Genomic DNA, 25,380 nt, shown 5'->3' on the forward strand with positions numbered 1-25,380 from the left:
GGCCTGGCTGCAGGTACCGGGCAGGGTGGCCGGAGGCTCCATGACCACAGCCACAGGCCCTGCCACTAGGCCGTGACGCCCTCCCTCGCCACGTGTGCTGCTCTGCTCTGGCCACGCCGTGTGCCTGGCTCCCAGACGCAGGGGTGGGAACGTGGGAACGTGGGAACGTGGGAAGGGGGGCGGCGGGATGCGGGGTGGGCAGTGACCCTGTGGCTGGCTCCCAGGTGAAGGCCGTGCTGGACGAGATCCTGGAGAAGATCCCGGAGACGTTCAACATGGCGGAGATCATGGCGAAGGCGGCCGAGAAGACGCCCTACGTGGTGGTGGCCTTCCAGGAGTGCGAGCGCATGAACATCCTCACCAACGAGATCCGCCGCTCGCTCAAGGAGCTCAACCTGGGGCTGAAGGTAAGGGCGGCCCCCACGGCAAAGAAGCCACCCCACAGGCCACGGCGCCTCAGCCCCTGGCGCCGGCCCCCCGCTCCCTGGGGGAGCTGTGGGCGCCCAGAGCAGGCCCCGGAGGGCGTCCTGACTGTGCCGGCAGGAGGCCGACGGCCCCCACGGGCTCTGCAGAAGACCGGTGGCCCACACCCCGTGGGAGACCACGAGAGGAGGCCCGTGACTGGCCGGGTCCGCGCCGCACCGCATGGCCCAGCCTGGGCCCCAGCACCCACCCACCCGCCTGTCTGTCTGTCCCCCAGGGGGAGCTGACCATCACCACAGACATGGAAGACCTGTCCACGGCGCTCTTCTACGACACCGTCCCCGAAACGTGGATGGCCCGGGCCTACCCATCCATGATGGGCCTGGCGGCCTGGTACATGGACCTGCTGCTCCGCATCAGGGTGAGGCTGGGCCCCGGCCGCACTGCACCCCTCTGCCCAGTGCGCTGCGAGGGGGCGTGCCCCGAGGCCTGCAGGCTCCTAGCCTGGCCTCCGTCAGAGCAGGCCTGGAGGCGAGCCCACGCCCAGACGCCGACCACAGGCCCTTCCCCCGGGAAGAACAGCTGCCTCCTGGGCAGAGGCTCCTGCCCCGCGGCTCCAGTGACGGCACCCCAGCCTCTGCGGGGCCCCCCCTGCTCCCCACCCCACTGAGACGGGGCGGCACAGGCAGAGCCGCTGAGACCCCCTCGCTCGCAGGAGCTGGAGGCCTGGACCACGGACTTCGCCCTGCCCACCACCGTGTGGCTGGCCGGCTTCTTCAACCCGCAGTCCTTCCTCACGGCCATCATGCAGTCCATGGCCAGGAAGAACGAGTGGCCGCTGGACAAGATGTGCCTCTCGGTGGAGGTGACCAAGAAGAACCGCGAGGACGTGACCGCCCCCCCACGAGAGGGCTCCTTCGTGTACGGACTCTTCATGGAAGGTAGGAGGGGGCTGCCCGGCGAGCAGGGGCTGTGTGCGCTGTGGGGGCACGCGGAGACAGAGACGGGGGCCTAGGAACAGGCCCGAGAGGCCACCGGCAGCTCGCCCTCGGCCGGAGCACCTGTCACAGGTGGGGGCTCAGCCTGGCAGGCTGGAGCAGGGCCCGGGACGAGTGCATCTGACAGGTGAGGGGCGGGTCCAGAGCCCCTGTCCATCCCCACCCCCAACTGCTGCGCGGGCACAGGTTTCAAGGGACGGGGTCCTGGCTGTCCACCTCCTGGGAGCCGGCGCTGGCTGCCCAAGCAGCGAGGAATGCCCAGTAGAAGGAGGCCTACGCCACCCCAGGCCCAGCCACTCTGCGGTGACACCCCCTCCCGGGGCCGGGCCGTTCCCACAGCACCACAGACCAGCTCGGCAGCCATCTCCACGTTTATTCTGGGGTCACAGGTGGGGAAGAGAGCAGCACTCAGCAGGAGCAGACACCAGCAGCCCGGGTGGAGGCAGCAGTTCCAGGCGGATGTGGGGCGGGGACGTGGGGGTGGGGGCACGGGGCGGGTGGGTAGAGCAATGGCCGCCTGCGGAGGCAGCTCTGAGACATCCTGATATGAACGGGTGGAGCGCCTGCGAGCTGGGCCCGTGCGCCGTGGGGTGCAGGCAGTCTCCCAAGCCCCGACGTGTCCCGCTCACAACTCCATCTTCGGCGGTTCCGGAGCCCCTGCCCTGGCCCAGGCCCGTGCGCTGGGCGGAGCCGCCGCCGGCTCTCCCTCCGGCCCCCCGGCTCACGGCAGCACTGCCCGCAGGCGCTCGCTGGGACACGCAGACCGGGGTCATCGCCGAGGCGCGGCTGAAGGAGCTGACACCGACCATGCCGGTCATCTTCATCAAGGCCATCCCTGTGGACCGCATGGAGACCAAGAACATGTATGAGTGTCCCGTGTACAAAACACGCATGCGCGGCCCCACCTACGTCTGGACCTTCAACCTGAAGACCAAAGAGAAGGCGTCCAAGTGGGTGCTGGCGGCCGTGGCCCTGCTCCTGCAGGTCTAGCCCTCCCCGGCCAGGCCCTGGGACAGATGGACTCACAGGAACTGAAGCCGCTGTCTGTCCACACGCTCAGGGCCCGTGAGCGTGTGCGCACCTGTCCAGCCGGACGGCGGGGGTGGGGGTGGGGGGTGCGGGTGCATTAAAACCACTGAGTTACTGAGCAGAGCCTGCCTGTCCACACTGGTGACCACACACAGGCTTGGCACACAGCACAGGGTGGACAGGGCTGGAGCCAAGCAGCCGGGCACGTGTCCCAGGACCCAAATCCCAGCTGACATCCCCGAGGGCCAGTATGTTCTTCCCAGCGCAGCTTGGAGGGCGGTCAGGACCCAGCAAGGGGTCACGGTGCCCCACAGACAGGAGCTGCCACCTCCACAGCCCCCTAGGCATCTGCCCGCTTCTCCGGGGAGAGCCCTCCGCGGTCAGGGACGCCCTCCACACGAGGTGCCACCTCCAGGCAGCTGAAGCACGTTCCCACCCACAGCCCACATCTGCCGGGCCGAGCATGGACTTGGGGCCGGCTCAGCCGTGTCCTGGGAGCTCACGGCTCCCACACAGCCCACACCGGCAGCGCCTGTCTTCCTCATCTGCCCGGTCCTGCACGCCTGGCCCTGCCCCACGGCCTAACTCAAAGCCGAGGCCCGGCGGGGCCAGGGAGAGGGGGAGAGAAAAATCACCCCTCAGCTCAGAGGGTGGGCTGCAGCCAGGGGTCTGGGCCAAGGAGCCAGGTGCCCAGCAACCACCTCTGCTGGCCGGCAGGGGTCGCTGTGGCCCTTCTGTCCGGGCCTGAGGACAGGAGAGAGAGGGATGCAGCGTGAACCTCCGACAACCACACCGCGGGGAGGCTTTCCAAGTGCCTTCGGGGCCTGGAATAGCGACTGTTCCCACTACACACCGGGGCTGCCCGCGTCCTCCCCGAACTTCCCGGGACCTTCCCGGGCCATCGGCGACAGGAGAGCGGGACGGTGAACCTGGCTGAGCGGGAAACGGGGAGCCGAGGTCGGGGAGCAGCCCGGCTGTCCTGAAGTAATTAGCAGAGACGAGAGGCGTGGGGAGGACAGGCCGCGGGGAGGACAGGCCGCAGGGAGGACAGCGGGGGTGGCCAGCAGGCAGCCCGTGATGCTCTGGTCCCACAGAGCGCTGTTTACCGAAAGCCTCTCTCCAAACAGAACCCGGGCCGGCACATTCCTTTGGCTTCCCCGGTCTGACCGTCCCCCAGGCCCATTTAATGACGAGGGAACAGCTGGCTGAGGCGCTGCAGCCCCGGGCAGCAGCCACCTCCCGCCTCCAGCCCTCGGGCGGCCGGCGCTGGGGTTGCAATGCCCTTGGTCTGCCACCTGCCGCCCGCGCTGGAGCCGCCGGGCTGCGGAGGGGGCGGCAGAGCCACCAGAGCCGCCAGTCCCTGGAGGGAGCCGTGAGGCCGGCCAGGCCATGTGCAGACAGAGCCTGACCTCGTCCCGCCCCGGAGGCCGGCTCGGTGCCGCCCAGCCCTGGGGGTGCGGGCTCAGCGGCAGGTGTGCGGTCTGAGCCGGAGACGGGGAGAGTCAGGCCGTTTACAGTGCCCAGGGCGCGGAGCAGGGGGCGCGGTGAGCCCAGTGAAATGTTTCAAGGTAAAAACTAAGGAACCGGCAGGTTAGAGACTGAGGCCAGTCCCCAGGCACAGGGCGTGGGCCTCGTCTGGACCTCAGTCTGAGGCAGCACAAGACTCACTGAAATAAAGACGCTGACAGGGCAGCCGGACGGCACACACTCCCGGCATCTGATGGCACAGGTGCCTGCTGATGTTTCATCGGGCCCCTCACTGGCCCGGGGGTGGGGGTGGGGGTGGGGTCTCTAATCTAGGGGACCCAGGGGAACCCACGCGGTAAACACAGAGCTCCATGCTAAAAACGCTGGCCACAGCCCTCCCTCCTCTCTGACCCCCCTCCCTCCTACCCCCGAGCCAAAGGCCCAAACCTTCCCGCCCCCAACCCGTGTGGCAGGACAGGGGGCCGGCTGGGGTGAGGTCCCTCCCTCTAGTGGCAGCCACACCCCACCCGGCCCCCGGGAGCCTGGACAATTCCCACCACCGCAGGCCCGTCACCAGCTGCCACCCGGAGAGCGCCCTCCGCAGGCACAGGAGTGCCAGGGAGACGGGCACCGCCCGGGTCTGGCTCTCGCCATCTTGCTGGCAGTCTTGCCTGGAGAGCCACGGCTGCCAGGGCGGCGAGCGGAACCTCCGCGAGCAGAGGGCACCCTCTCCCGCTCCTCCTGCCTCTGGCCACGTGCATGGCTCTGAGGAGGGGACACAGGCCCTCGCCCCGGAGACACTGACCACACGCCGGCCCCGGGACTCGGCGGAGGGGCACCTGGCAGCGGGGACGGGCTCATTCCACACCGGGCCCCGCACGCCTGTGACCGTCACACCCCGACACACCGTGACCGGCGAGCAGACCCGGGCCCCCGAGGCGGGGGGCGGCCGGAGGCGTCACCTGTGTCCTCAGAAGAAGTTCTTGATCAGCGGGGTCACCATCTTCACCCACAGCTTCACCTGCCGCCCGGGCTGCTGGAAGGTGGCGGGGGACACGGCGCCCGACCGCACGTAGAGCTGCGCCTGCTCCTGGGGAAGAGCACAGGGTCAGGCCCGCCGCCCGCCAGCCCCGTTTCTCACCGAGGCCCGCAGGAGCGCGGCGGGCGGGCGGGCAAAGGGCTGGCTGGAGAGGCAGCTCAGTCCGCCCTCGCCTCCGAGTGGCTGTTTTAAGGGAGACCATCTCTCTCCTCTCAGCGTCATTAAACCCGGTGCAGCCCCCCAGGCACACGGGGACGCAGCGGCCACGCGGGAAGGCGCCTGCCCCCGCGGACCCGCAGCTCCGGGAAGCACCGGGGAGGGCTCTCTGGGCGGAGCACAGGGCGTCCCTGGGAGCTCCTGACCTGCAAGGGCGAGGCCGCTGTGCGGGGAGCACTGCAGACCCAGCCCCGCTTCCTGCTCCAGGGCCGGGGTGACCCCTGCGCCTGGATCCACACGCCCCCCACCCGGACGGCCTTTCTGGCCCAGCTCCCAGCTCCGAGCCCCGAGGCCTGGCGGCGGCGGCGAGGCCCCAGCGCTGACTGAGGGACCTGCCAGACAAGCAGCGTCCGTCTGGGAGGCTGGTCCTATGGCCGCTCGGCTCCGCTTCAGGGACTGCAGCCGAGAACTCAATTCCCTTAGCAGGGCTCAGGCCGCTCGGGCCACCGGCCACCGGCACCGGGATGGAGGAGAGAGGCAGGCGGCTCTGCCCGCGCTGCCTGGGGAGGCGTTCTGGTCTCGGTGGTAAAGCTGTTCCCCCAGCAAAACGGGAAGCACCTGAGCTCTGCGCGATGGGTGAGGGAGGGCTTCGTCCCACAGCGTCTCCCTCCCGGGCCCGCGCGGCCCCGGCCCTCCTTCCTCCCCGGAGCGCTCCGGGCGCCAGGGACTTTCTGGTTGTGCGGAGACCGTGCGGCTGGGCAATCCTGGCCTGGGGTGTCCACAGGCCTCCCTGAGGGCGGCCACAGTCCCAGGACACAGGCGGAATTCTCTAAAAACACGCTTCTGCATGTCATGTGCCTGGAGGACAGAGGCCTCTCCGCGGCGTGGGCTGCCACCCCCAGGGCCCCGGCCCTGCCCGGCCCTGGGGAGTCAGGCGTGGGAAGAGACCAACAGCCCAAGTATGTCCCCTGGGACGGCAGCTCCCGGCCACAGCCCCAGCGTTTCTCCAGGAGGAGGATGTGGCTCCGCCTTCCGCAGGAAGTGGGGCCGAGCCTGGGGTCGCGCTCCCCCCCAGCTCGGGCCACGGAGGCCTCGCCCTGGCCCGGGGCCACGCTCCCAGGAAGGACCCCTGTCCGGGCTGACCCTCGGGGTCCAGGCGCCTGTGGAGGCGGCTCCGCAGGGGGAGGCAGAAGCCAGGCCGGTCCCTGAAAGCGCACCGGCCGCCCCCGCCGAACCTGCTGAGCTGAGCAGATTCTGGGACCACCCGCACCACCAACACCGCCACTTCCTCTCGCCTCCACGGAGCTTCCCGGCACCGGCCCCAGATCCAGGGCAGATCCCGGGACGCGGTCATTTCCTCCCAACAAAGGCTCCAGCGGTTTCGCAACAGCGATTCCCAGACACAGGATAAGAGCTCCCGGGAGGCGGGCGCGGGCGGCATGGTGCGTCCCCTCACTCGGCGACGCTGGAAGGCCCCTGCGCGGCCGGCTCCCTGCTCCTGTGACGGCGGCACCGAGGCGGCACCAGCTCTCCCAGGAGCTCTGCTCCCTCCGACACAGAACCAACTGCCGCACCGGGAGGGCGGGCCCTGCGCCAGCGCCGCCCCTTCCCGCCGGGCGCAGCTCCCGGTCCTGCGTGCCCACCTCCGGGCCCCCAATCCCCAACCAAGCCTGCCACCCAGGGAACCGCCTGAAAGAAAAGGAACAGAATCCGGTGCAAACTGACTGACCCAGGGCACAGAGAGGTGTGAGCGGGGCTGTCGGCCCCGGGAGCCCCCTGCACCGGCACCCCATCTCTGCAGACAGCTCCCCTCTCCGGCCCTCCGCCAGGGCCCCTCCTCTTGCCTCTCCCGCCCTGCTCCCTGGGAGGGTCTGTCCTGAAATGATGGGTGCTGCCTGAAGCTCCTCCCAAACGGGCCAGGACCCGAGCCAACCTGGCTCCCCTCCTCGCACCCGTGCAGCGGGCCCGCGTTCCTGCAGGAGGGTGGGGAGCACCCCGGGGAGACAGTCTCTCCCTCCAGGAAGCAGCGAGGAGGAGAGCTGCCCGGCGAGGGCTCCGGTGCTTCCTCAGTGCTCAGTGCTCTCGGCCCTCCCCGGCGACTCCGCTGCAGACCCACCTGGTGGAGCTGCTGCTGCAGGGCCTGGCTCTCGGTCACGATGGCGATCTGGGCCTCCAGGTCCCGGTGCACCGACCTGTACCCAAAATTAGGAGAGCCAATCAAGGTGAGGCAGGGCAGGCCGCTGCCAGCCAGGTACAGCCAGAGGCCTGCGGGAAGAGGAAAGGTGCAGAGTGAGCTCGGCGGGTCCCGCCTCCCTGCTCCCTGAGAGAGAAGCACCCCCCCCAACGCCCCCCCCCCCCCCCCCCCCGGCCCCGGGAGACGGGCTCAGCTGGCCTGCTCCCGCCCGGCCCCCAGGTGGCACCCTGGCTCCTCTCGCCAAGCCCGACGGCAGGTGGTTCTCAGAGGGACCCTGGCGGTGCAGGGCTCCCTCCTCCAGCGGCCTCCTCCCCCGCCCCCTCGGCCCCTCCTGCCAGCATGACCTTTCCGAAGGCCCGGGTGCGTGACTGTCACGAGCGAGCAGCAAGCAGCACACACCGCGCTCCTAAAATAGCAGCGTTTCCTAACTCTCACTCGGGGCAAGAGCACTTCCAAGAACATCTTGAGTAAGAGATGCCGACGCAGCTTCCTGTAAAGGGCCTGACCCTCCCCACGCACACGCACACGCACACGCAGGGCCACGTCAAAGCCACCTGCTTGCCAGGGTGTCGTTCCATCCACGGCCGCCCACCGGGCACTGCCCAGCCTTGTCAGGAGACCCCAGTGCCAGGCTGGCCCCAGCCCAGCTCCTGGTGGCCAGGGGCCCACGGAAATGCCAGCTTGTCCCCGCACGGCCAGCAGGCTCTGAGCCCCGTGCCGATCACTGCCCTGACCTTCCGATGCCAAGAGCAGCCCCTCCAGCCAGCGGTGTGCGCAGCACTGCCCGCCCGCTCGCGCCCGGCCGCTCAGCGGCACTGGAAAGGGCGCGGGCGCGGGCGCCGGAGTGGAGGCTGCCCCCCCACCCCACCCCCGCACGGGGACGCGGTTACGGCTCCCCACCCGCCTCCCCAGGGCTCCTGCACCACAGGGGGTGTGTTGGGGGCGGGGCAGGGGGGGGCAGCTGCAGGGCCTGGTCCCAGGGCCCTTTTGTTTGTAAAATCTGCAGGAAAGGGCGGCTTCCAGGCAAGGCAGCCAGGGCTCGGCCCTCCCAGCAGGCAGCCCATCCGACGGGCGCCCACTTGCACCTCTGCTCTGCACCCTGTTCTCATCACCGGCCCCCAAACAAGCTTTTCAGACCCGGTTTTCCTAACTGCCACCCAGACAGAGTTCTATTATCACGGCTACCCTTGCACTGCGTGCGTGCACGTGCGCGAGTGTGTATGTATGTGCATGCACCCTACACGCCAAGGCCACGCTTCCAGTGCCTCTAGCACCGGGAAAGATGGCACACCACTCCTCCCTCCTCGCCCTCTGGCCTGGCTCACGCAGGAGCACAGGCACCCACCCAGCTGCTGCCCCACTGGCCACCCGTCCGAACCCCAGGGTCCAGTTTCACTGCAGACTTTCGCCTGCAAAAGCCGATCAAGACGGACGGTGCGCCGGGCGGCCTCCTGGTGAACGCCCTGAGCCTGGAGCCGGCTCTGCGGCGCCCTACCCCTGGGAGAGGGCGCAGGGTGCCCGGCTGGCAGAGGGCGCAGAGGATGGCCGTGGCCCGCTGAGCATCGGGAGCGCCGATGCCTACGGAGCCTCACTGCCAGGAAACACCTCCCAGCGGCAGGAACCCGTTATCAGGCCCGGCTCCGGGCTCCGGGCTCGGCCTGACCTTCGCCCGGGGCCCCAGTTCCAGGAACCCCCGTTAGGGAGGGCTCTGCAGCTGTGCGGGCGCGCAGCGGGGCCAGGACGACTGGACTGGAGTCCGGGCCCGGGGTCTGCACGCGGAGCCCTAAAGGGGGCACCTGCTCCCGCTGTGTCCTCGCCGGCAGCCCCTTCCCCGCACAGCCCCCCAGCTCCTCGGCGCCGCCATTCCCATTCCCTCGTGTCACCCCCAGCGCCGTCAGCCTGGACAGAGCCCCTGCCCTGCTCCCTCTCCCGACCCCTCCCCTCGGCCTGTCGTTCTATCTGAGCAGACCACCGCCATCGCTGCCCTCAGTAAGCAATACGCCTCGGAGGCGGAGTCCGTCGCCATGTCCGTGTCCCGGATGCCGCCTGCCGGGCACAGCTGCCCTGGGCAGACAGCTGACGGTGCGGCTCCCCCGACCCTCCCGTGAGGACCACGCCGAGGACGATCCTGACACCCCTCCTCAGCCCCCCACCTCCGCAGGGCACCCCGGGTCTCAGACCCGTGACAAGCACGGCTCCCGCCATCCTGGCCGCAGAGCAGCAGCAGCGGCCACGCGGGCCGGGGAGTGCCAGCCCTGGCCCTGCCGGAGCACACCTGCCGGCTCCCGGGGGGGCGTGCCCAGGTGTGCCAGGCACAGGGTGGAGCTGCCAGCTCCCACTGCGAGTTCGCGGTCGGGCCCTGTGCCAACGGCCTATCGGGAAGCAGTACAAACAGTGGCGACTCTCAGCGCCGTTCAGTTTCTGCAGCCGGAGCCCGAAACCTCCCGCGAGGCCCGCCCCGCCCCGCCCGCCACACACTGCGTCAAAGCCAACGTCTCAAACCCCTTCCCACCCTTTCCCTGAAGCACAGGCCCCGAGCTGAGCCCGCGGCCCCGCGCGGTGGGGCCTCTGCGGGCTGGGCGGCCTCCTGCTCCCCTCGGACCGCCCGCCACGGAGCACAGGCCCCACCTCACACACGGGCCCCGACGCCGCTGCCCACAGGTCAGGTGCCGGCACGTGGACGCCCCCTCGCCGCGTTAGGAGGGGGTCCCACTCCACCGGGGCCAGTTCATGGGGGGCCCCTGGAAGGAGCCGAGATGCGCCCAGTAGGTGCGCCGATAAGCTGGCCCATCCAGACAAGGGAGCGCATGCAGCAGAGAAAACGAATGAGCTTCGAGGACACAGGCCCTGCACGCGTGTTCCCGGAGAAGGCTGCACGCTGTATGGCCCGCACCTGACATGTGCACAGGGCAAAGCCGTGGGCACCGGACAGCAGGTCACCGGGGCTGCTGCTGGCACTGCTGCCGCTGTGGTCACCTCCCCCGACAGGTCCCTGTCCCCACCAGCCAGCCAGCTTCCCGCGGGCAGGCGCCAAGCGGAGCTCCCCTGCGAAACCGGCTCAGGGGCCGCCAGGCTCAGCACAGCCCCGATGCCCGGGGAGTGACAGCGGGTCCGCTCACTCCCACCAGGGGCTCCTGGGAGCAGAGCGAGAGGGCCTGGGCTGCCGAGGAGCCGGGGGGAGGGACTGGTGGTCGAGCCGTGGGCAGGAATGGCCAGGGTCCAAGCACAGACACGCCCCCTGCGCCCAGCATGGGCCTGGCAGAGGGTCCAGTCACTCAGTGGGCCACCGCCCACCCCTCTACCCCCACACCACCCCTGGCTCCCGGCTCCTCCGACACGGGCCGCTTTGGGGGAAGTGACCATCAAGGGGAGCCAGAGGAGGGGGCTGGCTTAAGACCCCCACTACCGATCAGAGCCGCAAATCAGGAAGGGCCCAGGCCTCCGGCTAAGCACTGTGACCTCTGACCTCTGGCTCCCGGCTGGTGACCCCCCCCCACACACACACACAGGTGCACGCCCTGGGATTCCTGGCCTTCCCCGCAATCCAGGCTCCAGATAGCAGCCCAGCCTGCGGGCGGGGCGCGGAGCGGCAGGGCCTGCGTCCGGGAAGAGGCGAGCCACTGGAAAAGCCGGCCGGCGTTACCGTCAGCGGCAACGGGAGGCACTGCCCCGCGCGGGTTCCGGGAAGTGGCCACGGCCTCGGGACACGGCCTGGCCCACCCGGGGCCCGGGCGGAGGGAGCCCCTTCCTGACGGGCCACGGGGCGGACCAGAAGCCAGCCTGTCCCGACCAGCTCGGAGCAGCGCCCAGGCACACACACCCCGTCGCTGCCCAGCTCTGTCGCGATGCCCTCCTCTGGGCACGCTACTCCCGGAAGAAACAGAGCCACGGTGAGGGGCGGCCAGCACCCTCACAGCTGGCCTGCCTCTCGAGACCCTGACCCCAGCTGGCTCAGCCGGGGACCCGTGCTGGGATGGGAACAATGGGCCACTCCTGCCCACCAGGCAATGCCACCTGCGAGCAGCCCCGTGGGGAGTGGACACCGCCCTGGAGGCAGCAGTCTCCTGGGAGTCAGGTTCAGTCCCCAGAGGGCGGGTCCAGGCGGGGGTGGGGGGCTGGCTCCCCGCAGTGCAGCCCGATGGAGGCCACGGTTTCGGAGGAAGAGTGCAACCCGGGCGCCCAGAGGACCGCCCCCTCCAGACAGCAGAGGCCGAGGCTCTCCCGAAGCCTCCAGAGCAGCCCAGACTCCAGACGGCCTCTGAGCCCGCGCAGGAGGGAGGCCTGGCGCTCCACTCCCTCCGTCCCTCCTCCACTCCCTCTGTCCCTCCTCCACTCCCTCCGTCCCTCCTCCACTCCCTCCGTCCCTCCTCCACTCCCTCCGTCCCTCCGGAGGCAGGACCAGCCCCTGGGCGGCCGCCGCCGCTCCGCACAGCTCCGTCCGGGACTGGGCACACGGCGCTCCAGGGGAGGGTGCCCCTGGGTCCTGACTCACAGAAGCTCAGACGGACCCACGGTCACGCAGACCATCCATGTGGGCGCCGTGAGGCACGGCCTGTTTTCCCAGAGTGCGATGGTGAGGGGAAGACCGAAAACGGCTGCTCAGGACCTGAGTCGCGAGGGGGACGCAGCGCTTGGGAGCGCCGGGGTCGGGGGTCAGAGGTCACAGTGCCCGGGGGCCGCACAACGCCCATGCCTGGCGCTCACGGGCCGGTGCGCAGGTCTGCGTGCGGGACGTGCGAGCAGAGGGCAGCGAGGCACCGGGCTGGCCGTACCTTTGGCGTGGAAGGTCCAGTCCCTCCGCCAGTACTCCTGCAGCCGCACCCGCTCCTGCTGCCCCAGGCTGCACACCTCCCGGTAGAACTGCCGCTCGATGTGCACGTAGGCGGCCGGGATGGCGCCCGCCACCCCCTTGGCCCCGAAGAAACCGTTCACCTCCGGCGAGGCCAGCAGGATCTGGTACTCGGCCCGCGTGCCCAGGACCAGGTCCATGTAGGCCTGGGTCAGGTTGAAGTAGCCGGTGGTGAGGTAGACCCTGGCCCCGCACTCGGCCTCGGTCAGCAGGGTCGCGGTGACCGCCTCGTCGATCTGGATCTCAAAGGGCTTCATCTGGACCAGCGGGTAGATCCACGTGTCCGGCGCCGGCCTGCGGTCCCCGGCGGCCGCGGCGTGCTCCTGGGGCCCGAGGCCGTCGCCGTGGAAGGTCTGGGCGTGCAGCATCTGCTGGCGGGTCCGGGCCGAGTTGATGACCCCCATGACCCGAGCGTTGGCCGCCTTGCAGTACGCAGCCCGGTCACCTGGAGGGACACGGGAGGGGTTAGAGGGTCAGCCCTCTCCGGCACCTCACTCGCCGCCCTGCCTGCGGGACCTGTTCCCGCACGCTCGTGCCCGGCTCATGCGGCCTGTCCGGTTGGGCAGGGCCGGCCATGCTCTCCGTGGGCCGGAGTGAACAGTCCGGTTCTGGGACCAGCGGGCAAATGGGAGAGCGTGCAGGTGCCACGTCCACAGCGAGGGCACGGGACCCCGTGCGCTTTATGGACAAACTGAGCAGCTCAGGGTCACCGCGGAGCGTCCGGCGGCGGCAGGCCGGGGCGCAGAGCCCATCACGGGGCAGGACGGCCGCCTCCACTGGGCGCCCGCCCAGAGCTCCAGTCCTGGGGGACCAAGGAGCACCTCTCCAGGCCGGCGGGTCTGGGCTTAACCCTGCCCCGCGCAGACTTAGAGGCCCCCAGGAGCGCAAACACCCCGAGAGCCAGCTGCCGTGGGGCCGAGCGCAGAGCCTCCGTGCCCGGGAGGGCCGAGGAGGGCGGACTCCGGCCCCGCCGTCCCCACACCCCTGCCGGCTGCTCCCTCGCCCACAGGGCACGGCTGATGGCTAGTGGGTCACTCTGACTGGCCCCAGTGACAAAAGCAGAACCAGGCCTGCCGCCCGGGCTCCCAGGCCCCACAGCCAGAGGCTGCTCTCCGGGCCCCCGCCCCGCCCCGCCCCGCCCGGCTCGGGGCGGCCCGCGCCCGCGCCCACCTCGGTATGGGTGCACCATGCCCTCCACCACCTGCACGGTGTCGTCGCCCTGCAACTGCAGGGACACGTCGCCCACGGCGTCCACCAGCTCGGTGAAGAAGTCGGCGAGGTCGGGGCAGTCCTGCAGGAACACGTAGCGGTCCTGGCGGTTGGTGAAGTAGGAGTCGCTCAGGTTGGCACTGCGGGAGGAGAAGCGGTGAGGACCAGGCCGGGGCAGCAGCGGGTCCCGGGGCCGGGTCTCGGGCGGCTGACAGCCCGGAGCAGAACACAGGGCAGGAGCACAGGGAGCAGCTGGCTCCTGAGTGACCCTCCCAGGACACAGCCCCCCTCAGCGCGGCCGGCGCCCACCGCCGGGCGGGGTTCCGGTGAGTGACGGCGCCCGTGTTTTACACTCAGAAGGTCCCTGGTCCCCTCCTGGCTCTGCTGACGTCACCCGTCCTCTCCGATCTCTGGTTTCTCGTGTGTCAAGTGAGGAAGCCACAGCCCAGGTCCGGTGAGAATTTAAAGGAGACACACACGGGCCTAGCGTAGCGGCTGCACGCAGTAGGTGCTCAACAAACATGGCTGCCTTTTCTTTTCAGAATGAGGAATGTGACAGAATCTTATTGACTGGTTTGTTTTTCTCTTATGCCAGCCTCCCACGCCCTCGCTTTGGCAGCCACCAGCTTGTTCAGTCTGTGGTCCTCTGTTTTGTTTTCAGGGTGGTGTGTTTCAGATTCCACATGTTGGTGAGCTCACGTCTCTGTCTGACCTGCTTCACCTCGTTACTACCCTCTGGGCCCACCCACGTTCTCACAAACGCCAGCTGCACCCTTCCCGCTGAACAGCACCCCTCTGTGCGTGCCACCACCTCCATCCCCTCAGCGATCGGGCGCCCGCTACGGGTAACGCTGTGGGCGTCCAGGGACCCGGAAGACGGCGAGGCGAGGGGCTGGCCGTGCCGGCAGGCCCGGGCCGGAGGGGAATGTGGGGGCCGGGGACCCGGAAGACGGAGAGGTGAGGGGCTGGCCGTGCCGGCAGGCCCAGGCCGGAGGGGAGTGTGGGGGCCGGGGACCCGGAAGACGGAGAGGTGAGGGGCTGGCCGTGCCGGCAGGCCCAGGCCGGAGGGGAGTATGGGGGCCGGGGCACACACCCGCTCAGGATGACGTTGTCGTCGAAGAGGTACACCTTGATGTGCTGCAGGCCGATGGTCTCGTTGAAGCGCTCGGGCATGAGGAGGCGCAGCAGGCCGCGCAGGTTCGGCGTGTGGAAGAGCGAGACGCGGACCTGCCCCGGGAACCGCCGCAGCAGCGGCAGCAGCATGGTGCGCGAGTTCTTCCTGCCTGGCACGGCGAGCGGGAGGCCGGTCACCGGGCGGCGGCCACCCGTGCTGCCCGCTCAGCGGGTGCTGCTCTGGCCGCCGCTGCCCAGGGGGCTGACGTGGTCGGTGCAGGGGACCTTCTGTCTCCCCCACCAGCACCCACTGGCCGCCTCCCGGTCACCCACCTCAGCTTCCCTGGAGTGCCACCCGCCCTCCCTCTTGGCGTCTCTGCTCTACGTGACGACCGTGCCCACCCGGGCCTGCACCCCGCCCCACAGCGGAGGGCACCAGCCTGGGTGGGGCAGGGCTGCACACTGGGAGCCCTCGGGCAGCCACTGGGAGCTCTGGTCTGGCCACCAGGTGCCGACTCTTCCACCAGACAAGATGCCACGGCGAGAAGGGCCTGGCTGTCAGAGGCCACCACAGGGCGAAGGAAGCCACAGGACACGGGCCAGCGGGGGGTCCTGGTGACACCCCCAAGCCCCCGGGGAGCCTGCCTGAAGCAGGTGGTCATGGGAGTCAAACAGCTCTCTGCCTCCGCTGTTCTCGGGCGGTCAGGCGGCCCTCCCCCGCCCGCCTGCGGAGGGGACAGAGGCTGGGAGAGAGGGCCGCACCCACCTCGGGAGCCCCGCATGAAGTCCAGGAGGATGGACACCTTGAGGTCGGAAGGACCCTTCGCTTGGAGTGACTTTTCCAGGGTGCTCTCCAGACAGTCCACCTGCCAGGCACAGGGGGAGACTGTTAGGAACGGCCCACGTGCCGGCCAGGCCCCCGACGGGGCGCACCCCGTCCTGGGCACACCCCGTCCGCGCTCAGAAGCCGGCACCACAGAACTCCCCATCTGAGGCCGCCTCTGGAGCAGCGGGGACTCTGTGCAGGGCGAGGGGACACTGACCAGCAAGGTCCGAGGCCAGGACTGGCCTCCCCACGCCCGCCCCGTCCTCCCGACCTGCCCCAGGACTTGGGGCCACGAGACGGACCAAGGAAGGGCCGCTCTCCGCCAACACCCGGCGCCGGGCAGAGAGAGGTCTGGACGCTCCCCTCAGCCTTACCAGCTCCTGCTCCAAAGGGCCTGTCCCCAGGTACAGAGACGCCATCACGACCCGCCTCCTGGCTGCTCTGATCTGCCCCTGGAGGGAAGGACATCGCGGAGGTCACACCGCATCTCCATGGCGCTGAGCAAACACAGTCCTTCGGCCGTGGAGGCAGACACACCCCACACTGAGCTATCCGGACCCCCAACGCGGACGGACCCACGATCCTCCCTAGAACTACTCCGCCGGGAGCTAACGCGTGATCGATCCACCTGCCCAGACCCCTCTGGGAGGGCGGGCACACACCGGGTAGGCCCCACGCTCGGCTGAGACGCCATCACTGAGCACAGTGCACGCCACGCTCCCCCGTACCCGCCCGCACACACCTGCACGTGTGTGTGCGCGTGCGCAGCCTGGGAACACACAGAGGACAGAGCTGGGGGAGGTGCGGCTGGAGTTTGAGGAGGAGCACGTGTTCCCGCTGAAATGCAGACAGACAGGTACGAGACACATAAACAAACGAACATCCAGCATTCCAGGATGGCGCAGCACAGCGTCCACAGCGTGCCCTCTCCCAGCCCGGCACAGCCCCCTGCACCACAGCCCCACCGGCACGGGGCGGGGCGGCGGGACGGGCTGTGCCCTGCCGGGGGCGAGCCGCGGGGTGCAGGAGGCGCGGCATCTGCCGGGCCGCTCCGAGGAGGAGCTCCTCCTGGGCTCTGCAGCCCCGAGCAGGTGCGCAGCGCAGCCGCCTCCCGGCCAGGGGTCACCACGTGGACACTCGGTCAGCCACGGACATCGTGAGCGGGGGAGCACACACGCAGCCACATGCACAGACATAGACACACAGGCACAAACAGACAGACGTACACACGTACACACACAGGCAGACACGCACAGAACTCATTCTGGAAGGAGCCGGCAGGAAGTAAGCTCAGGCTAACGGAGAGAGCGGGTGCAGGCCTGTCTGAACGCCGAGACCTGGGCTCCAGCCTCACTGTGCGTGAACTCCTGAGTTCACGGCAATGGAGTCACTGGCCCTGAATGACTTCACTCCAAGGAGCCGCTCAGCCCAGAGAACGAGAGGCCACGGACTCCTGGGGGCCCCAGGGCCACGGTCAGCAGCTCCTCAGGCTCAGACGCACCGGCGCCAAAAAGGACCAGGACTGCGGGGCCCACACCCAGAGCCGCGCCCGGGCTGCTGCCACGCCTCTGCGGGAGCGGGAAGCCCGCACGTGCCCCGCGCTGGGTCTGCACCCGCACTGGACGCCCACCCATGAGGCGCCTTGTGGGCGCTGTCTCCAGGCAGAGGTCCGAGTGCCCCGCGAGAATCGGGCCGTCCCTTCCCGGCCGCCGCTGGCAGGGCCACCGTGTGGGGCACATGCCCTCCCGCCTCCCCTCTGGGGGCTGCCCCTCAGCACAGGACAGAGGAGCCCAGGCGCCCGTGCTGCCCCGTCCGGGCTGCCCCACCTGAGCCACAGGAGCTCTGACCACGGTCACTCACCCTCTGTGCAGCTGGCCCAGCAGGCGGAGCACAGGAGTGAGCCGAGCAGCCATCGAAAGCTTCCAGACAGGAGGTGCCCCCCACCCCAGGACGCCCCCAACCTCACCTCCGACCCTCACATCCACACGCTCTGCCTTCAACGCAACTCACCTTCATGAGCTCAAAAAACTCGGCGGGGGCCGAGAGCACGCGGACGTGGGAGCTGCAGACGCCGAACTCGGGGACCAGGTTCCTGATCCACTGGAACCGGTGCACGCTCTCCGGGCACAGGCAGCAGGGCGGGGCGGTGACCTGGGGGGCCGTCGGGGACAGCAAAGGAGCCAACAGCAGCCATGGTGACCTGCCAGACACAGAGGGTCAAGCTTCGCAGACGCATCCTCAACGTCTCTCTCCGCCACTGCGGGGGGAAGAGGAGGATCTTTAGTTTTTTGCCAACTCACACTCGGCACAGGCTCTCCTTCAGCCTCCAGGGGGAGCCCCTGGAGAGTGCCGACGGCTGTGGACAACCCCCCTCCCCGGGGCCCCCGCCTCCGGAGCCTCTGCTGGGCTCCCGCTGCTGCTGCACGCGGCCGGAGGCCGGCTCCGCGCACCAGCCGCATGGCGGAGACAGCCGAGCGGCACTTAGGGAGCCGGAGAGCGGAGGTCTCCCGGACGTGAGTGATGGGTAAAGCAGCTCTCTCCCTCCGCAGGGAGAGGCCGGAGCAGGAAGAGGTCAGGGGAGGGCATCGAAGAGGCGCCGGGTGACACCACTGCCCTCCCCGCTGCCCACGTCTTCGGGGGCCCCCCCCCCCGCCTCCGGGCTGCCCTGGGCCGACCACAGGGAGCTGTCCCCTGGCCCCAGCCCCCCAGGCGGGGGCCGCAGGACACTGCCCTGCCCGGGAGCCCCAGCTGCACTGCCCCGCCTGGAACACCTGTGGGCGTGGGCGGGGCTCCGTGCACACAGCCGCCGGAATTCCCGAAAACTGCGGCAGGAAAACCCTCCTCAGCCTGGGACCTCGGGGAAAGGACGCTGAAACACCCCGAGGGCTGAGGGACCACGGATTCCAGGAAGGTGACCTCATGGGCTTGCCTCATGGCACTGCGATCCTCCCAGCGCGGGTCCAGGGCTGGTCCAGGCCCTCCAGCGCCAGGTGGCCCACAGCTGTGCTTCCCAGAAAGCCCTCTGCCCGCCACTGGGAGCCAAGAAACCTTTAGTCAGCGAGGAAGGCACTGGATGTGGGGGCCGGGGGGGAGGGGGGGGTGGACAGCGCACCGGCGGGCACCAGCCTGCTGGGTCTCTCTAGCTCCCAGGCTAACGCAGCAGCGTGCACAGGAAAGGCCGAGAAGCTAACGAGGGACTGCGGCCTCAGTTCCCCAAACTGCAGCCGACCTCCTGCGGGGCTCGGCCACCTCCTGGGGGCCGGAGGCAAGGGAGGGAGAGCCACCCAGCAAAGCCCAGGGCCTGGTCTGAGTTCCCTACCGCACCGTCCATCTGACCACGTCAACCACGTCAGCCCTGCGTCCGGTCCCCACGCCTCCTTCCAGCACCAGGAGCTCAGCCCCCAGAAAGGAAGCCGAGGAAACACCTCCTGGCACAGGCACCGGGCGGGAGATGCCAGCCTGGGCCTCCAGCCAGGCACCGCGTGGGCACCGCTGTGCCCCTGGAGGGCACAGGAGCTGGCACGGCCCCCGCCTCTCACAGGCCTGGTGCCTCACGGCTCACACACCTGAGATTACGGGAGGACACAAGAAAACGTGCCAAATTAACCAAAAAGATCAAAACCGGTCTGTGCGCTGAGGGACACCCGAGTCTGCGCTGTCCACAGCCCGGCACCTGCCGGCCAGGGCTTTCACACTGGCACGGACGGAGCTGTGAGCAGAGCTGGCCGAAGCCACCATCGCCGGGAAAGCCCAGGAGGGTCAACAGCCGGCCCCGGACCCCTGGGTGTCAGCGCGGCCAGCGGGGGTGGCACCCCGGCGGGTCCCTGAGGGCAGCTCTCGCCAGGGACCGTCCGCAGGGCCTGGGCCAGGGTCTGCGGGCCTCCCTCGTGGCGGCCGGTGGCATCTGTGCCCGACAGGTTTGTTTCTGTCGGAGCAGCAGCCAAAGCCCATGGGCTCAGGGATTCGCTGTGGAGGAGGCCCAGCCTCAGCGGCCATGGCAGGGCGCGGCCTCTGAGAGCGCCCGGGCAGGCGGGCCGGGCGGCCAGGAGCCCCCGCACCGGCCTGGCTAAGCGTCCCCGCTGCGGGGTCTGAACTGTGGGAACGCTAAGCCTTATCGGACAAGCTCTGTGGCTTGGGTCCCCCCCACATCCGTGCAAATCAACCAGAAAAGACAAGTTTTTAAAAGAAACTGAGCTCTCTGGATTGGATTGCCGTATTTTCAGAAACTACAGTTTTAAGAAAAGCTCCCCCCCTCCCCGCAGCCATACACAGTGAAGTGTAAAAAAAAAAAAAGAAAAAAAAAGTGAACTAATGAGAAAAGAGCAACCGTCACAACACTTCCTGAGAAAGGCTCAGACACTGCCTGCAGGACGGGACTTCCTGCGGCGGCCGGGGCAGCCTGGCTAACGCAAGACCGGCCTGCCCGGAAGTGACGGACCCCGGTTCCCGCAGGTGACGCCCGGCCGGCCGCTGCGCCCCCACCGGGAGCCAGCATCTGGCCACGCACCGCCCGATGCCGCCCCCCCCCCCCCCCCCCCCCGACTGCTAGAAACAACGTGGGCTGCATCCGGGCCAGAGAGCCAGGCTGCAGCCCGCAGCGCACCTGGCCCAGCATGAGGCCAAGGGCGGACCGGGCCAAGCCCGCGCCTGGGGACAGCCTGGGGAGGACTGGCTGGCGTCCCTCCGAGCGTGTTTCCCGGGATTATCTGCCCGCACACTCCACCCGCTGGCCGCCCCGTCCTCCAGCCGCAGCGTGCTGCGAGACCTGCGGCATTAACTTGGCTCCGACGTAGAAGTCTGTCTGTCTGTCTGTCTGTGTATCTGTCGCAAACCTCACTTCAATTCCGTGTGAGGTCGAAGGTGAAGGACTTGGGAAGTCGCGCTTTAATTGGAAACCGCCCCTCCCACTCAGCCTCCTGCTATAAATAGACAGAGGGACCCCGCTCAGCCCTCTGAGTGAGTGAGGAGGGCTAGTCCCAGCATCAAAGCGCAAAGACACAGTCATTTCTGGAACCCGATGGTCCCTCAGGCAGAAACTGCCGCCAGCTAACCGAGGGTTTGCAGACCTGACGTCACACGTCAGAAACTAACTGAAAGCGGAGGCCATGGCTGCGTCTCCCCTTCTCACCCAGAAATCAGCCCCTCGGCCCCCACACTCCTGGAACAGAGCGCACAGGGCTGAGCTCCAGCACAAAGCCTTTTCTAAGTGAAAACTGTGTTTCCGGGATCTTGGCCCGGAGGACTGCCGGCCTCCCGGCTCCCCCCCCCTTTCCGATGGCGGCCGGCAGCTCCTGGAGGTGGTCTGAGACCCCGTGGCCTCAGAACTGCGATCCCCTGCTGCTGTGACCCTCGCTCACCATCCTTCCGAAGCCCCTTCCCCATCCTCCACCGAGCCCCGTGGCCGGAAAACCGAGACCTCGAGCCACATGCGGCTCTCTGGCCCCTTGAGTGTGGCTCCTCCACAAAATACCACAGCGAGTCTATTTTGAAGAAGTGGCGTTTTAGAAGTTTAAGTTTAAAAGTTTTGGCTCTCTCAAAAGAAATGTCAATCGTTGAGCTGTTGATATTTGGCTCTGTTGACTAACGAGTTTGCCGACCACTGGCCTAGCCTCCTCCTATTCTCCCAACACGTGGCTCTGAGCACCACCACCAGGAAGCCTTCTGTGACTCCAGGTGTGCCCTGAGGGACCTGACTTTTCCTACCTTAACTTTGCTATTATTGTGGCGTATGGGTCTGAGCATCTCATGTCTTATCCTGGTTTCTCAGGTGCCCAGCCCAGCCAAGCAGGGTCTCCACACGAGGCTGGGTGCAGGAAGCCAGCGCTGAGTCAGAGAACAGCTGTCCTTCTGGGTCACTCGTTATCAGAGGCCTGAACACAGCTCTGGGCCACCGGGGCTGTGTCTCTAACTGAAGGAAACCACTGGTGGGAACGGAGCCCTCACCGCCGCCTCTGTGGCCGCCAGGACCCGCAGGCACTCCGACAGCAAGCTCAAGTCTGAGATGATCTCAGCCCGTGACTACACAGAACCATTATCAATGAATCAATGACCCGAGTTACAAGAAACCACCCCGTTCGGGGAATGAGGAACGGGGAGGCGCAACTGAATGAAGAAAATGAAAGCCAGCAGTCACGGGTGAGTGGCCTGCAAACCCACACACCAAGGCCACAGAGAATCGGAAAAAGAAAAAGAAAAAAAAACGTGCGAACCGAAAAGGGCCAGGCGTCAGAAGCCTCGAGCGAAACACCAATTTCTGGCAGGTGTGCCTCTGTGTTGGTGATTTCACCGCGTTTCTGGCGTAATTGTTGACCCAGAAAAACACCGACTCTCTCTCTCGGTTTCATCACCAAGAACCATGGGCCACTGCACACTAACGCTTTACAGAAAGGCTTTGCCGATTTAGACCTTCCCCACGGACTCACAGCCCCCGCCCCTCTCTTCCCCCCATCCCCCAAAAAAGCACACACCGAGAAGGCTGTTTTTGAGAAGAATTTGAGAAGATTGCCCAACATCCTTTAGTAATCACCCCTAAGTCAAACAATGCTGCATGGAGTGGCTTTCGTAGTTTAAACACACACAGGGAGATGACAACATGGCCCAAACAGCTCGGAGGAGAGAACATTTCTTGAAACTTTGGAACAAATTTCTCGGAAGCTTGAGGCCAGGATGTGGGTCACCTGGACGTGGCTGTCCCCAGGAGCGGCGGTCTCTGCTTGGAACCGGTTACAGAAGGCGGCGAGGCCACGCCCACTCCCCGGTGCCGCCCTGCGGATCTGAAAAGCCTTTCGCAGCAGCAGGTTTCCCAGAGCCCGGCCAGGCCCGGGTCCCAGCGCCGGCGGTTCCCCTAAATCACGCTCTTTCTGCTGAAAACCTCCCGCCGGCAGCCAATAGGAGGCAAGCCCTCCCCTTACCCAGAATCCGCACGGACCGGACCACAGACAAACATCTAAGGCGATGCGGAGGGTGCAGTTCTAAGACATGTCCCCCCTAAGGATGCAGTGCAAGGCTCGAATCTAATAATTATAAAAAGTATTGCAACACAGAGAATTCTTTTGCCCTTTTTTTAATCTCAGCCACAGCAGCGGGTGTTCTGGGCGAGTGTTGACTTTGGAGGCCCGCGGCCGGAGCACCGGCTTCAGAGCCTCCTTCACCGTTTACGTAACCCCCTCCGGTACTTTTCCGGCCGTGGAGGGGCTGGAGTGGGCCCTCTCCCGGCCGAGGGCCCCTGACTCAGGATTGCTTCACAGCGGGCGGCGGGATGGGAGGAGCACGCGGCCTCCCGGCCGCGCTGATTCACGCGCGGCCCGCGGCCCCCGTGACTCAGGGCGAGGCCCCCCGCGCCCCGGCCTCGCGTCCACACTGTCACAGCCCCGTCCACACTGTCACAGCCCCGTCCACACTGTCACAGCCCCGTCCACACTGTCACAGCCCCGTCCACACTGTCACAGCCCCGTCCACACTGTCACAGCCCCGCGAGGGCCGGGGCGGGGAGCCTGCGGGGCGGGGAGCCTGCGGGAAGGGAGCCTGCGGGGCGGGGAGCCTGCGGGCGGCGGGCGCGGGACGCGGGGAGCCTGCGGGGCGGGGAGCCTGCGAGAAGGGAACCTGCGGGGAAGGGAGCCTGCGGGGCGGGGAGCCTGCGGGGCGGGGAGCCTGCGGGCGGCGGGCGCGGAGACGCGGGGAGCCTGCGGGGCGGGGAGCCTGCGAGAAGGGAACCTGCGGGGAAGGGAGCCTGCGGGGCGGGGAGCCTGCGGGGCGGGGAGGCGGCGGGCGCGGGACGCGGGGAGCCTGCGGGCGGGGAGCCTGCGGGAAGGGAACCTGCGGGGAAGGGAGCCTGCGGGGCGGGGGAGCCAGCGGGCGGCGGACGGGACGCGGGGAGCCGGGGACCGGACCCGCCGCCTCCCGCCGCCCTCTCACCTCCGGCGCCGGCGGTCCCGGTTCCGGCCGAAGCGGTCGGACAGGCGGCCCAGCAGCGCGGCCAGCCCGGGCCGGCCCGGCAGGAGGCCCAGCAGCCGCCGCCAGAACACCGGCCCCGCCGCGGCCGCCGCCATGGAGACTCGCGGCTTCCGCTTCCGGCGCGAAAAAACTTTATTGACAGCGGCGCGCGGACACGGGCGGCGGCGCGCACGGGCGGCGGCGGGAGGAGGCCCCGCCCCGCGGCCCCGGCTCCCCGCGGCCGGCACAGGGGGACAGGGGGGACAGAGGGGGACAGGGGGGACAGGGGGGGACAGGGGGACAGGGGGGACAGAGGGGCGGGGGGGACAGGGGGACAGGGGGGCGGGGGGGACAGGGGGGACAGGGGGGGACAGGGGGGGACAGGGGGGACAGGGGGACAGGGAGGACGGCGGGACAGGGGGGAGATAGGGGGCGCAGGAGGGGACGGGGGGCTCAGGGGGGGACAGGGAGGACAGGGGGGGACAGGGGAGACAGAGGGGGACAGGGGAGGACGGGCGGGGCAGGGGGGGTAGGGGGACAGGGGGGCGGGGGGACAGGGGGCGCAGGAGGGGACGGGGGGGGGGGGGGGGGCGCAGGGGGTCCGCACGCCCCTAGCCGCGGCGCCAGCACCCCCACTCGGCGTCCGTCAGCGGGGACACGGCCTTTCGGACCCCGCGGTCCGGTTCAGCTGCGACTCGGGGAAACCGGGTTCCCGCTGCCTTGGAGCACGGACAGCCCTGCTGGGCTGAGCCCGCCAGCACCTTCGCCCGTGCTGCAGCCCCACTGTGTGCACCTTCGGGCCGGGCTGCAGCCCCACTGTGTGCACCTTAGGGCCCGGCTGCAGCCCCACTGTGTGCACCTTCGCCCGTGCTGCAGCCCCACTGTGTGCACCTTCGGGCCGGGCTGCAGCCCCACTGTGTGCAGCGGCCAGGCCCGCTGCCCGGCCCGCCCGGAGGGATGGCGCTGTGGCCGGACCGCGGGGGGAGCGCATCCCTCCGGCCAGAAACGCTTTTGGGCTGATTTTTAAACAGGAAAACGCTGCAGGTTCTGAGGCCCAGGGAGAGGGGCGGGGTCTGGTCCCTGTGGCCCCCGGCGGGCCGCGTGGCTGGGCCTCCGGACGGGACACGCTGCAGGACATCTCATTTCCTCTCTATTCCGGGGAGGGTGGCTGTGAGGCCAAAAGGACACGGGCACACTGGATAAAAACCCAATTCCGCTACCACCAAATGGTTCCGGGTGAGTCAGTGACATGCTCCCTACAGACACGCCGAAGCCTGTGTGGTTCAGTGGATAGAGCGTCGGCCTGCAGACTGAAAGGTCCCAGGTTCGATTCGGGTCAAGGGCATGTACCTTGGTTGAGGGCACATCCCCAGTGGGGGGTGTGCAGGAGGCAGCTGATGGATGTTTCTCTCTCATCATCGATGTTTCTAGCTCTCTATCCCTCTCCCTTCCTCTCTGTAGAGAATCAATAAATAAAAAAATAAAAAAGGCACGCTCATCTCAGCGTTTGTTCGCGATGTCACAGCAGCGGGCGGAGGTCACACAAACACCGGTGCCCCCCACGCAGGAGAGCCTCGCATCCGTGTGAAAAACGCTCGCGAAGGAGGTTTGCTCTGAAGAATGTGCTGTGACATTAAGAGTGAAAGTCAGCTCGCCAAAGAGGAGGATGGCGCTTACCTAGCTTTGTTAAAAACTGAGAGAGAGAGAGAGAGAGAGAGAGAGAGAGAGAGAGAGAGCGTGCAGACAGACGGGAGGAAAGAAAAAGCCGGCGTTGGTTATGTGGTGCTATTCCAGAACTTCCAAACGGCTTGCCAGATGGAGTGTTTGATTGGCTTTGCTTTTCCCATTCAGGTTAGATAGCTTTGCAGACACAGACGGGATTTGATTCAGCTCTTCCCGGCCTGACGTGGTGAATCACGGAACTTCCCAGCTTCCAGGAACCAAAGTGAGCCGTCCCTGTCCAGGTTCCGCCTGTGCGGGCACTGGGCCCGGAGGCGCACAGGCGGTGCTGGCCGGCCGTGTGAGCTCAGAGCGAGCACCTGGCGGCCCCTGGCCGCCCGGAACAGGCCTCCCCAGCTGGTTTGGCACAGTGGCCTGCAGACCCGAGGGTCCCGGGTTCGATTCCGGTCAAGGGCACGGCTCATG

General features: G+C 68.1%; 3 protein-coding genes across 6 annotated transcripts in view; 1 reads left to right on the forward strand and 2 right to left on the reverse strand.

Annotated features, from left to right (window-relative positions):
* DNAH17 (dynein axonemal heavy chain 17) overlaps nucleotides 1-2,411 on the forward strand; it is a gene marked incomplete at both ends in the record, with an annotated part of 57,829 nt that extends 55,418 nt beyond the window's left edge. Inside the window, 4 exon segments of the mRNA XM_084862308.1 lie at nucleotides 225-407; nucleotides 701-844; nucleotides 1,139-1,364; nucleotides 2,164-2,411. Coding sequence (XP_084718434.1) covers nucleotides 225-407; nucleotides 701-844; nucleotides 1,139-1,364; nucleotides 2,164-2,411 — 801 coding nt within the window.
* On the reverse strand, nucleotides 1,775-23,389 carry PGS1 (phosphatidylglycerophosphate synthase 1). Of its 4 annotated transcripts, none has more exons than XR_014792972.1 (10): nucleotides 23,218-23,389; nucleotides 17,314-17,503; nucleotides 15,678-15,755; nucleotides 15,244-15,343; nucleotides 14,458-14,647; nucleotides 13,326-13,504; nucleotides 12,079-12,600; nucleotides 7,229-7,304; nucleotides 4,880-5,007; nucleotides 1,775-2,256 (listed from the first exon to the last, which is right to left on the reverse strand). XR_014792972.1 is itself a non-coding variant. In XM_084861989.1 (10 exons), exons 1-9 carry the CDS (start codon nucleotides 23,349-23,351, stop codon nucleotides 4,888-4,890), a joined length of 1,656 nt encoding a protein of 551 aa, XP_084718115.1. In that variant the 5' UTR covers nucleotides 23,352-23,389; the 3' UTR covers nucleotides 1,775-2,256; nucleotides 4,880-4,887. The 4 variants fall into 4 exon arrangements, 3 of the variants coding, with proteins under 3 accessions (XP_084718115.1, XP_084718114.1, XP_084718116.1); XM_084861989.1 differs by having other exon boundaries at nucleotides 4,880-5,001; nucleotides 7,229-7,377; XM_084861988.1 differs by having other exon boundaries at nucleotides 7,229-7,377; nucleotides 23,218-23,388.
* SEC14L1 (SEC14 like lipid binding 1) overlaps nucleotides 6,770-25,380 on the reverse strand; it is a 259,583-nt gene continuing 240,972 nt past the window's right edge. Inside the window, exon 18 of the transcript XR_014792968.1 lies at nucleotides 6,770-6,782. The gene's annotated coding sequence lies outside the window, so the exon portion shown is untranslated. The remainder of the gene's footprint in view (nucleotides 6,783-25,380) is intronic.

This window comes from Pipistrellus hanaki (assembly GCF_964339955.1).
Source record: "Pipistrellus hanaki genome assembly, chromosome: 16".
NCBI classification, from domain to species: domain Eukaryota; kingdom Metazoa; phylum Chordata; class Mammalia; order Chiroptera; family Vespertilionidae; genus Pipistrellus; species Pipistrellus hanaki.